This window comes from Aptenodytes patagonicus, chromosome 3 (assembly GCF_965638725.1).
Source record: "Aptenodytes patagonicus chromosome 3, bAptPat1.pri.cur, whole genome shotgun sequence".
NCBI lineage: Eukaryota > Metazoa > Chordata > Aves > Sphenisciformes > Spheniscidae > Aptenodytes > Aptenodytes patagonicus.
Window position 1 is genome coordinate 54,865,927 of NC_134951.1, and position 12,943 is coordinate 54,878,869.

Below are 12,943 nucleotides of genomic sequence, written 5' to 3' on the forward strand. Positions count from 1 at the left end.
AGAGTAACCAAACTACACAGATAGACTGTCCTTCACCATCCCTTTTTGTCAGGGGAATCACAAACTAAAATCCAGCTATCTAACGCTTCTCTTCCTGCATCTCAATGATTTCTTTAACTTTTAGGAAAGTCAGTTTTGGATATAATTAGTTTAAAATTTCTGGTGATACAGATTTTTAAAAAAGTGTTCCTGCTGCTGGGGCATTACCACCTTTTCTATAAACAGGAAAGATCTTCAGAACATCTTGGAAAAACGGGAGTTCCAACATCTACTACAGAGAGATTTAAAAGGTGGTACAGCCAAGATAGATAGATAGAACCAGTACTGCTAAAAATATACAGTTACGGCAAAATATTCTTTTAAACTATGGAAGGGGTCAGAAAATAGAAGTTGCAGTGTGATCAACCCTGCACAGAAGGGCTGGCCGAAAAAATTGGATTTGCTAAGCGGAAAAAAAAACACACAGAAGATCTAAGAACCAGGTCTGCACGTTTGGGCATCAAACACTACCTTGTAAAATAACCTTTGCTGTTGCCTCATATAAACCCCATTCCATTAAAAGTCACGATAAAACCAAACACTGTATAGATGCACTGTGTTTGTAATCTGTTTTCAAACACTTACCCGTGGCAACTCGTGGTACCAGCTGAAGACGTCTATGCCAATAAGTGAGAACACCCTAGCCAGCGGTGGCAGAATTTGTTTGGTAATATAGTACGTAGCATTCAGCCTCAGGTTGGGATCCTGCAGGACTTCAATGGGCCGCCTCACCAGCTGTATCAGGGGCAGTCCGGGCATGCCGTACACAATGACGTAGGGCACTCGCTCCCCAACTCGTGGTTCAGAGCGACGGTCATAGGCAAGCATTCTCCTGTTTAAAAATAGCCTTTATAATGCATCCAGAGACAAATTCATAGTTATTTCATTTGCTTGCAAAGTTCCCCATCTGATTATATTAGTAGCTCTCCAGATGACTGAAGTTAGTGCCTATTATGAAGCACAGGACCCAGTTGTTTAATTTCTAATTCGTCTCATGATCAGACCCAAATTTTAGAACTTGGAACATGGGCCCTAAAGACGTCCTATTTCAGGTCACTTGGATTTGCATGCAGGTTGCTTTCTAGCTACCCCTTCCTTAAAGAAATATTTTAATAAAGAGCAGCCAGGGTACTAAAAAGAGCTCAAGTACCCAGAAAGCAAAGGACAATTCAATTTTGAAGCAGATAGCAATCCAGGACTTGAATTTTATTTTATTTAAAAAGCATGGCTTAATTTGAAGACCTTTTCTATTAAGCAAGGTGGCAAAACGTGCCAGCTCACATTATCTATTACTGATAAACAATATCAACAGGATGAAACATCAACTTTAAGTAAGGTACTTTTAAAAAAATGAAGAATTATGCCTGGTAATGTATTTCACAGCACTGAGAGACTCACCGTTACAATTTTTAACATATCTAATATCTGTGAGCAATGGGCAATCTTGGAGAGTCAAGCCCTTGTGCAAAAACCAAAGCATAAGAGCAGTGAACACTCCGTTACAGCATCCTGACAAGAGACTTTACTCTGAAGCATGTGTGGCTCGTTCCAGGACTATGAAACGGCTTTCTAGGACTATTTGATGCCTGATCTCTCTTCACGCACAGAAGAAAGTCAGGGCCAACTGCTGCAACATCTGAAGGAGACATCTCGCTGCCACCCATAACTTGGCAGTACAAAGGTCAGGAGAAGAAATATCTAGGATTAGCACTCCTTCATCTCATTACCTGGTGATTTCCAGGGCTGGTACACAGGATCCCGGTCTGTAAGCTGAGCTCCCTCTGTACTCTTTTGCAAAGATGAAGTCTTGCATGCTGGCTTTTCCTTCCAGTAACTTCATGCATTGATTCTGAACGTACTGTTTGATCTGACTTATGTCCCGTGTTTCAAATAGCAGCTTGATAGAACACTCAAGTATCTTTACAACCAAAGGAGAAAGGTGAGGAAAACACGTATGTTTAACTAAAAAATAATTAATTCCAAATAATTCAGTAAATTATATGGAAATATTAATACACTGCTTAGAAAAAGTATCAGTTGTGAACTAGACTGTTAATATGACAAATGGTTGCATTCTCTTCCACTCAAAGACATTCATAAACACATTACTGGACAACTTTTTCCTCAGTTTGATGCATCTTTCATGACATTATCCATACTTTGGCACTAAGACTGTTTCAACAATTACAGAGGTTTTTCAGAGTATGAGAGAATATGTTTTTTCCCCGTCATCTAAAATATTTTGCTATGACCTTCTGGCCACCTCAGCAAACAAAAGAATTGGGATTAAAAAGAAAAATTGAAGTAAATCGTCCTAAGTGGTTACCTTTCTTACTGGTGTAAATTTGTTTTGACTTGATTAAGAACAAGAGCCTTTTCTTTCTACACCCACCCCCCACCCCCCAATACACAACTTAAAATAAACAGGCAAGTTTATTTTAAATGAATCCTTAGCTAAACTAGATTTATGTAAGTGAGCTATTTAGCAGACACATCAGCGTGCCTCACTCATCTTGGAGCAATACTTACTTCCAGTTAAAGTGAACTAGATCAAGAATGGTCTTCTAGAGAACTTACACGGGGCTGAGGGCTTTTTATGGGTTTTTTAGGGGCTGAAAGATAGTAGTTAAGATGGAAAGTGCAAGTCCTTGTAATGCTGTGCAAGATCTTCAATTTATCTTTCAAATGGCTCATACCAGAAAACCAGACAAAGTCTCAGGCAACTCACAAGGACTAGAAACTCTGAGAAAGGACAAATATACAATGAAATAACAGAATACTCTAATTTCATTCAGGAAGAAATGCATGAGTATTTTACCTTGGAAACAGCAGGACAGGAGTCCCTTCGGACTGTCTCTATGCCTTTTGCGTCAAATACTGGGTCCTTCTGGTCCAGTGTTTCATACATGTAACCCACGTACCTCTTTTTAGTTTGCAGGACACATGGCAAGTAGACCTGGAATGTTTAGAAAGAAGATAGCCCCATCTGGCACGTGTTGGGAATATAAGGTGGCTCTGAACATAGAGGGTTTCCTAAGGAATACTTTGCTTTGTTGTTGTTTTTTGGTTTGTTTTTTTAAATCATTAAAACCAATCAACTAGCTCAAAGGACTGTTAAAGGATGGCTGAGGAAGTTGGGATTCAGTGGTATTCCATTCTTAAATCACTTTCTATTTCATCTAGCTGTAAAGGCTAAGCAACCTGAAGCTCAGATGAAAAGTGACACACAGTATAATTTGTTTCGAGTACCCTTTACTTTTCTGGATTGCATCTGTCAGCATTTTTAGTGTAACTGTATTATCTCTCTTTCTTAAAAAGACAACAACTTCATTGTAAACATCAGAGAAGAAAACTTTCCCGGCAAAAGTAGCGGCTTTGAAGTTTCTATTTTCAAACATCACCTAATTATGAGGAGCCCAAAATCAGTTAGTATCTTGATTTGGGGAAAGCATGCTTTTTAAATGCCTATGCTCGGAGAATGGTTTCCTCATGAATGGATTTTTAGGGTCATGGTCTCTTTTGCTTGTTTTCTCCAACCTCTGATTTCATTCTTGATTGTGTCAGTATTCCTTGATCAGTTTTAAAAGAAAGAATGGGGAACAGTTTCTTCCCAGTATTACTAGGATAACGGCACATCTTCCTGGCTCTCACAGAAGAGGGAGCAGCGAGTTTAGATTGCCTCAGGCTGAAGAAGGTCCTGCACAAAGAGGTGTCCCACTTCTTGAACAGACGCTCCAGCTTTGAGGCATTTTCCTCGTCCTGTGCTAAGAAGCTATCCTAGGAGAGTACCCAATATTTTGACCCACAGGTGAATAAGGGCACTTGAAGTGAAGCACTCGGACATCTTCTCAAGTATATCCTTGCACCTAGTATTTTTTTTCTGGCTAATTACTCCTTCAGCTTAATGACACAGAATTGCCTCAAAGTGGGAAGGGTCGCTATACATTAGTCAGTGAGGAAAAGTTGCCGTGCCTTCTGCAGGTATTCTGACTTTTCTCGCTAATATTTTTCTACTGTATTTTCCGTGAAAAATGGCTATTTGCTTACAAATTCTGATTGAACTTGTTGAGTCAGGTATGTACTTTGAAAATATCTAGAGCACCTGAACTGATTGCTAATGACTTTCCAATTATAGACTTCCACCAAAATTAGTATCACATTGCCTCGCTATTCTAGAAAAGGCTTATTGTCATTAATACTTCTTCCAAAAACCTACTGAATGGATTTTTATAATTTTTCATTTTATATGTGAATGAAATGTATCACATGGACATATCCTGAAGTGTCCTAAGGCTGGCTGAAGAATAAATATCAGGCTTGCAATTAATGCACTGGAATCACTTCAAGGGATGGTGTGCATTTTCTCTACCAAGTTGCACGCATTGGTTTGATTGTATGTATATAATACAAAACTGAGGGAGACATTTCAAAAAATTGATGAGACAGGCATTTCAAATTGCCTGCTGCTGCCAGTGCAACAGGCCACCAGGCATCCTGATGTGAAAGTAGGAATATTTCTTTTTGTTGCTCATGCTGCAGCACTCCTCTGACAAGGTCCCTGAGGCATTAAGGAGCTCGCAATATACCCGCAGAAACAGTACGGCACATGACTGTTGTATATCCTTATGCTACATTAGTGTCCAGAAAAATCTTTTATCTTCACTTTTTTTTTTTCCTTTTACCTTTTCAAACTTCAGTTTAACAGGTTTGGGGTTTGTTGCTGTTACAGCTTCAGCAATTTCTTGACCAATCTTAAAAGACTGCTCCTTCGTGGCTCCTTTCAAGAGCACAAACATGCTACGAGAAATCAGACATAGGAAATAAGCACAAATCTGTTCAACACAGTTCCTGAAACTTACAAGCTGTGGTTTCCTGGCGGCAAGGCAGGGATGTTGTTATCAATTCTGTTCCCTTCCTTCAGCTAGAAATGCCAAAAACCTGATCAACTTCAGTGTTCAGTACGAGATCAGGAGTGCCAAAGGCACGACGAACACTGTGACTCTGGTGAGGCAGGGAATGTGACTGCTCCCAGGCACTGCAAAACTTGAGTTCCCAGGAGAGAACTGTAAAGAGCTCTGGGTAGGCCCTTTTTTTCCACTACGGGCAGCAATAGGATTTTACTTGCTTTCCCCAACAATTTTTTTTTTTTGGTGAAGCTACTATGAATCTAGTATCTTTGAAACTTCAAGTCTTTCATCAAATCTGGCCAAGATCAGTCATTGGATTCACAAATTATTAAGGAAGAACAGCCAGACAAGCTTTGTTTCCCATGGCTGAAGAATTACCCAAGTCTAGCACCAGAGGTGGATACGCCTAGAGCATGGCTATTATTTAGATGAAAGATTGACTGAGAAAGGGGAGATATTTATATGATGTATTTCAGGCAGCCTAATCATATCTTTGTATGCTCTAGTGGCTGCTTCTGAATTGTATCCACTTTTGAAGCTTAAAATAGTGTCGCCTTCTAAGTACCAACGTGCAATGCCTACTATATTATACATACTCTACTTTCCAAAATAAGAAGGCATAAGAAACAGGCACAAAAATACTCATTTGATAAATAAGACATATTAATTCACACCTGAAAAAATATGATTTCCCCCCCCTTTCTGTTCCACATAATTTTCAAAAGAAAGGAAACCCTCAAAGTGCTTTCTAAGAGTCCTAAAAGAAACTCCAAGAAAATAAATATTATTCACTTTGCATATTCTGCAAGACAGTAAGCAACATCCCAAAGAGGGTCCACATACTCCTTTCAGTATCATAAATTCCCCTTGTTGAGACAAAAGAAAAATAGATCTAGGAAGAACTACTATGATTTTAAAACACTGTAAGAAGCAGACCATTAATTACCTGTCAGTATCACCATACACGACATGAGCACCCCATTTTTTTGTATCGTTCACCAGTTTTATAGCACGCTCCAATGTTTCTCTGGCTTTGTGGACAATGCTATCCCCAACCTGCAAAGTTAAAGGTAAATTGAAAATCTTTATTCTACTGCTAAACCCAATACTAGCTCTTGGTAAACAGAGTCTAACCTTGCTTGATCTGCTTATGAAAATTACTATATATTGGACAATATATTTTATTTCACTGTTTAAATGCATATAATAAATAAAACGGTTGCGTACATTACCCCAAAATAGCAAGAATTAAAGGAAGAGCGATCAAAAATTATTAAGAATTAAAATAAAGGAAAATTTGGTTTAAAATTCTTTAGGTGTATTAAAAGTGTAAGGAGCAAGACAAGATCGCTTAGGATAATTTTCTCTAGTTTTTTGGATTTTGCTGATTCCTCCTTTTATGAAAACTATGAAACAGCTACAATGTTTTATTTTATTTCCACTAGTAGAACTGTAATCCAATCTACCTTTGGAGAGAGTTCTACAGAAATGCCAAGTCCAAATGTTCTTTTATGGGAAGAAGAAAAATAAGACTTTTTTTTTTTTTTAAAAAGGATCACAAATAAATCCCAAGTTGCTAATTTTCAGTACTACAAATAAAACCAGCTTTTATGAAGGTATTTAGATTAACTATGTTTCAAATAATAATACTGTGTTATCTGACTATACTTTATTACTAGTGTCTTTTCCACATTTTTTTCTGCATTTTTATCTGCAACCCTTACCTCAGTGCATGGCATTCTTCCCGAAAAATTAGCAGCAGTATAACCAAATGTAAAATTAGCTATAAATTTAAGACCCAACTGACGAGCTTCAAGCATTCGCGTTATAGCCTTGTCATGCTTATAAGCCTTCATTGACTGTTTCACCATTATCCTAGTCTTCAAGATTTCTTCTAGCATTCTTGGCAGCACACCCTTTCTTACTGAAGGCTGCCATAAAGGGAACAAAGAAAAAAATTATGTTAAAAAGCCCAACCTAAACAGTTAGGAGTAAAAGCAAAACCCAGAACTGTTAGATAATCACTGTTAAGAAGGCAAATTAATTAGCAAGATGCCCTAGGCACCAATGGTTTGGCTCTTCCCACAAATATTACAAGCAACCTAGAATACAGGCAAAGCTCTTAAGGGCAGGGTAAATAGCTTTTTGTTCTTTGTTTTCATCAGCCCTGCTAATTCGATGTTTAGATAACCTTATTAACTAAAATGGGACTTGAATATTTAACTGTTAATTCTCAAAATGTTAAATGCTAATGGAATATTATCTTTTAAAAATTCTGCAAATGTTCTTTACTTAAAGTTTTTGTTTTACATTCAATATATGTATGCTGGTGATTGGCTAATTATTTGTAAGAGCTCCAGGCCATATTTATTAATTCATTACCCATATTTATTAATTCATTACAAATCAGCCAGCAGTACACGTAACATAAAATGAGAACAACAGAAAGCAAGTCAGGGAGTTTCATCTCCCAAACCATGACTCTTTTCTAGGAAAGCATTCTGCTATACAGGCAGGAGAAGAATGAAGTGTTACACACAGATAATTACTGTTTGATCCCCAAACTGCACAAGTAAAATACAGTTTAATTATAGATGAAATAAGCCTTCAGTATAAATGAAAGCATAAAGATAACATTTTATTTCCTGAACTGCCAGAAGTCCCGCACTCTGACAAATATCAAAAAGACATTGGGAAATGAGAGACTGAACCTCCCCCCTTCTGTCTGCTCTTAATGCAGCAAAATATAAACTACAATATCAATTTGATCTTAAGCTAGTCAGCCAACAGGAAGTGAAAATGCCTGTCACAGAGCACTAATATCATTACCTTGACAAAAGCTACTCCACTGGGTGACACTGTGATATCATGCCTAATCTGGTAAAGTAAGTCAGGAGGTACTCTGAGAGATGTACAGCCAAATTTGAATGCATCATATCTAATAAAGAGAAAAATTAAATATGAAGACAATTCATTCATTTACAGCCCGATCAAGCAAAAGCATCAACTCACATTTAAATGCCAGCAAGGATAGAATCGCAATTATAATCTCAGGTATAAACAAACATACTATCATTTAAAATTTCTTAGCTATGTGCAAAAGGCTCTAGGAATAAAGTAGTAATAAATGGCTAAATTCCAACACATGCATAATTTATCAATTCTGTTCTGCATTACTGCATTACTTCCAAATGCTGAGTTAGTGGAGGCACGTAGTCATACCGTAATCCCCTGTGGAAACCATGCATGTTTACCAAGTAACACATTGCATATATTTTCTTCCTACAAATTCAGAATTTCAAATCAGAAAGTTGAAAACCTGATGGTGACACCTAGCAATCGTTGCATGCATCTTCCCATTCCTCCAAATATTGTTTTATAGAGGTAATTATAATAAGCAATGAGATTTTTTTTTCCAATTTACAGAATTACTGTTAAGCTCAGTAAGAGATGCTACATGGAATAACTCATTATATCTTTTCATTTTGAATAGTGAACTACAACTGTTAAAAGAGAACAACAACAACTTATTAACATACAGCAGAATAATACTAGTCCAGTTTTGAAAATAGGTAGTAGATTTATATAACATTTTAACTTATTCTGAGGCAGTATTAAAAACTAGCATCACCACAATAACGGAACAGGTCTACACACATGCACATACAGAGTTTGTTTTTTTTAAGAGAGTCTAATTCTGTATTTAATTAAAAATACACATTGATGTGTATTATGTATATGTGTGTGTATACACACACCCACACACCCACATGGTAGATCTTTATCATCTCTACTGTGTAACAGAAAATGGTGCTATTCATACATGCCCATTGTTTCCAACGATAACCAAAGGTTCTCAGTACCTTAGAAAAGATGCTGATGTCGCTATGGAATCAAAGTTTGTGAGAAAAGAAGAACAACTTACTTTCCTAAATTTTCAACATGTCCCAGGCAGGTTGAAAAACAGTAGTTGTATGCTATCACAATGGAAGGATATAATGACTGAAAATCTAATACAAGAACAGCATTGCTGTAGAAGCGGGATTCTGGCTCCATTATTAAGGGAACACATTGCAGGGCTTTCATTTGAGCTCGCTGCTGGATACTGGGTGTCACAGGAATATAATTCATTGGCTTTGCAATACGCAGCATCATAGACTCCACGCGATACTGCAAAACAGTTTGGATATATTAATTATAATTTCAAAAATGCAGAATAAACATGGGTGTATTAAAACTGTATAAATATGCACTTACATTTCCTGAATTTAAAGTACGGACAACTAGTTTTCCAAAATAAACAGCTATACTCTTACTTTTAATATATATTTTCTATCACATATAGTGAAACTTTTCCATGTGTTCCCTCATCATTTAGCCCTAATCGTTGAAAAATCAAGTACCTCTAATTTTGATCTATGGAAAAAATAAACAACCAATTCAGGTTAAAAAAATAAACATCCAACAGGCTGCAACAATATATATGGATGGCCTGCTACAGTCAGTGAAAGAGCATTTGCTAAACTGTATTTTTGTTAGATGTGCAGAACATTGGAGAAAACAAAGCATAATATGCAGTTGATGACCATTTTCCATAGGAATCTGCACAGCAATTTTATTTCAACATTTGGGAAAACAGAGAAGTGACATGCAAGTTGTATAAGTTGATAATTGTGCCTCCAAGCTTTTGGCCGTGAGAAGTAACTAGAATGTACTTGGCAGCAAGAGAACCAAGGGAAGAATCTAAGGTAGCCCATTTCAAAAGTCTGCTGCTTTGCACTGGGTATCATGCTTTCTCCCTGATGATGCCGCAAGTAGCACAGGAAGCATAAAATAACGAAAAATTTAAGAACTTTCACCTTGTTGAAGACATCGCAAAATGTCATATGTGGAGGTAGCAACATGACAAAAACCAGCCCTATTTATTTATGTCTTATTCAATGCTTTAGTAAGGCTTTAAAAGCACTAATAGCCAGGTGTTCACTATGTCCATTCATAATAAAAAACAAAATAGCTGAAAATTACACACCTGGGTGGCAAAGGACTGAAAATCCCAAAATATCAAAGAACAATCCTATATAATCCTAAGATCCTGTGCTCTGTAAGCAACTAAATCACTATTCAAAAGCCCTCTGCCTGATGCACTACATATTAAATCATTGTGCTGAATGGGTTAGGTATAATTTCTTTAACTTTGATGTTATAAATGAACGTACAGAACTAACAACTTTAACAAGACCCTGCCACCTTACAAACAGCTTGGGGTTTGAAAGCGTAGTTTTGCAGCAGCATAAGCTGCTGCTGCCTTGCACTAACTGCGCGCTAATTTGTGTCCAGTGATGAGCTCAGATGTATGATGAGGTGGTCAGGGACTGGATCTGGCAAGAGCTAGGTTTGGGTTTTTTTTTCCCTAGTTTTCAGCAAGTTCTTCAATCATCTGACTAATAATCCATACACCTATGACCATCACCTGTTAGATTTGTCTAGTCTGCTATGGAATATTCAAGATAGCTTAATAAAATAAAAGAAAAAATCACCTTTAAAAAAGGTCTTGTAAAACTTAATAAGATATACAAAAATATGGAAAAAATAACTTAAAATATCTGAAATCTGTTCTTAGTACTATTCTGTTTTAAATCTTTTTCAGCTAAGGAGAAAAGGATTATCTTCATAAAAGATAGTGATGATTCTTCTGAATGAAAAAAAAATTATTTGCGGTGACTAGAAATTGTTGCAACTGCCATTTTTGTGATCTAGAAAGTTTCAAAGGAAACAAAACATAGGTGCACAGAAGGAAAGAGAAAAGAACAGTCAGGATAGAAAATGCAGCATGTTTCTGTTGCTCACTCCCACTCACAGCCATTTGAGAAAATGACAGGCAGAACAGTCTTAGCGGGCTGCAATCATGACAGTTTAAGCGTATCTACGTTGGCAGTATGCCAGTCCCATCCTCCCTGTCCCTAACTGTGCATTTCTCTTCCCTTGCTCCAACAGCGGTACTTTTCTGATAACATGGTAAACCAGATCAGGGAGCTAAACTGGCAAATACCTATTGAACGCCACCATGGTTCTGCCAACGGTGCCGCCCTGCCCAAAACCAGAGGGCCAGTACCAGCAAGACCGACAAGAACCTGCACTGGGTCAAGAGATGACACAGGCAACTGCAGTCAAAGGAAAAAAGGTGGCAACATTTTTAAATTGGGTTGAATTGTTAGGAAACTGCAGCTTCAGAGACTCCCTTTTCTGGCTGGCTTAAGACAATGCTGGTCTGCTTAGGACATTAGTTTTTAAGTTGTCTTTTTGTCCACAAAAGTTAGCAAAATAGTCAATCCTGGTCAGCTCAGCTACACGTCTATTAAAACAGAAAGCACAAAGATAGTAGGAAAGAATTATGGTAGCAAAGAAGATGACAACAGAAGAGCAGACACGTGTGAATGAGAGTAGTTGTCTCTCGTTTCAGGTGCTGTTCAGGGCTCATGTAAAGCCATGAAAACAGTTTAGTTAGTCTAGTCACTCAGAACCTGGGCAAGGAAAGCCTTTGGTATTACTGGAGACTGCTGGGGTCTGAAAGAGAGAGTTGTGTGTATCTCGCTCTGTCCTGCTCCCTTTCCCTCTGATGCCAGTATCAAAATAACAAAATGACACACATCTTGCATGACACGTACTGAATAAAGCCAGAGCTCAAATCTCACCCAGAGGTCTGCTTCATAGGAAATGTCACTTAGAACATATTCGATACAGATTTGTCTGCCCTGGAAGAAAATAATCTCATCTTTCTAAAACATGCTCAATTATATTTCTTAATGTTTTAAAAAGCATTCATTTTCAGACTCATCTAAGTGTGAAAAATATCAATTCAAAGGGAAAACGTAGTGCTCCCAAAGTCAGTAGAAGAGACACACTGGCGCGATTACATTTGGGGCACTCTATTTTTAACAGCTATTTTTAATCTCTGAGACTAACCATTCAATCCGTTATTACCGCTTCTGAATTGCCTTTCTTTACGTTTCAATTTCATGTTATGCAAAACAGTCTTCTGTGACCTTCTGAAAATACATACACTGACTGAAAAGATAGTGAAGAACTAAAACATTTTGTAAAGACTATTTTGCTTTTGTGAGGTGTAAGGAAAACTAAATCTTACCTGGGAGCCTCTTGTTAACACATGTAAGAACTGAATGCCAAAAAGTCTCGCCATTTCACTTGTTCTGTCAATCAAATCCAGTTTGTCTAACAACTGGAGATTCCCACGGACCCGGCTAACATAATGATCAACCATTTTCCATCTGTGAAAGCGAACGTCTCGTTATAAACAATCAGGAGAGTGCTGCTCTTTCTACTAAGAAAAATGTGGTTTTATGATAGCTTGTTACAAACCAGCAAATAAAACTTCCCCTAGGACATTTTCATATGGCTCGTTCAAAAACGTGGCACACATAAACATACACTTTAATACTCTAAAGATATATGCAGAATGTGTTACAGCAAACTACTGTTACGGTATATCTCAATGACATGCTATATCCTGTTTTCCTTACTGCCCTAAAGGATTACTGAAACAGAAACTTGAGTTTCTCTTGATCTGTTTACATGTTTTTTTTAACCAAGGGGACTTTTGTGGAAACATCCTTCTGTATTAAGAATACCTATCTGTCCTGGTTTCAGCAGGGATAGAGTTAATTTCCTTCCTAGTAGCTGGTACAGTGCTGTGTTTTGGATTTAGGATGAGAACAAAGTTGATAACACACCGATGTTTTAGTTGTTGCTAGGTAGTGCTTACACTAGCCAAGGACTTTTTAGTTTCCCATGCTCTACCGACTGAGAAGGCTGGAGGTGCACAAGAAGCTGGGAGGGGGCACAGCCAAACTGGCCAAAGGGACATTCCATACCATGTGACATCATGCTCAGTACATAAACTGGGGAAAGCTGGCCGGGGGGGACGCTGCTCGGGGACTGGCTGGGCATCGGTTGGCGGGTGGTGAGCAATTGCACTGTGC

At 37.8% G+C, this 12,943-nt stretch overlaps 1 protein-coding gene across 2 annotated transcripts in view; it reads right to left on the reverse strand.

Moving 5' to 3' along the window:
- REV3L (REV3 like, DNA directed polymerase zeta catalytic subunit) overlaps nt 1–12,943 on the reverse strand; it is a 133,803-nt gene that overhangs the window by 4,666 nt on the left and 116,194 nt on the right. The window contains exons 22-30 of one of the 2 annotated variants that reach the window (XM_076333432.1): nt 12,091–12,232; nt 8,872–9,116; nt 7,776–7,884; nt 6,671–6,877; nt 5,893–6,002; nt 4,722–4,836; nt 2,858–2,995; nt 1,767–1,957; nt 625–871 (exon numbers count right to left, since the gene is read on the reverse strand). In XM_076333432.1, the coding sequence (XP_076189547.1) occupies nt 625–871; nt 1,767–1,957; nt 2,858–2,995; nt 4,722–4,836; nt 5,893–6,002; nt 6,671–6,877; nt 7,776–7,884; nt 8,872–9,116; nt 12,091–12,232 (1,504 nt within the window). The remainder of the gene's footprint in view (nt 1–624; nt 872–1,766; nt 1,958–2,857; nt 2,996–4,721; nt 4,837–5,892; nt 6,003–6,670; nt 6,878–7,775; nt 7,885–8,871; nt 9,117–12,090; nt 12,233–12,943) is intronic. The other variant, XM_076333433.1, reaches the window with a different exon arrangement.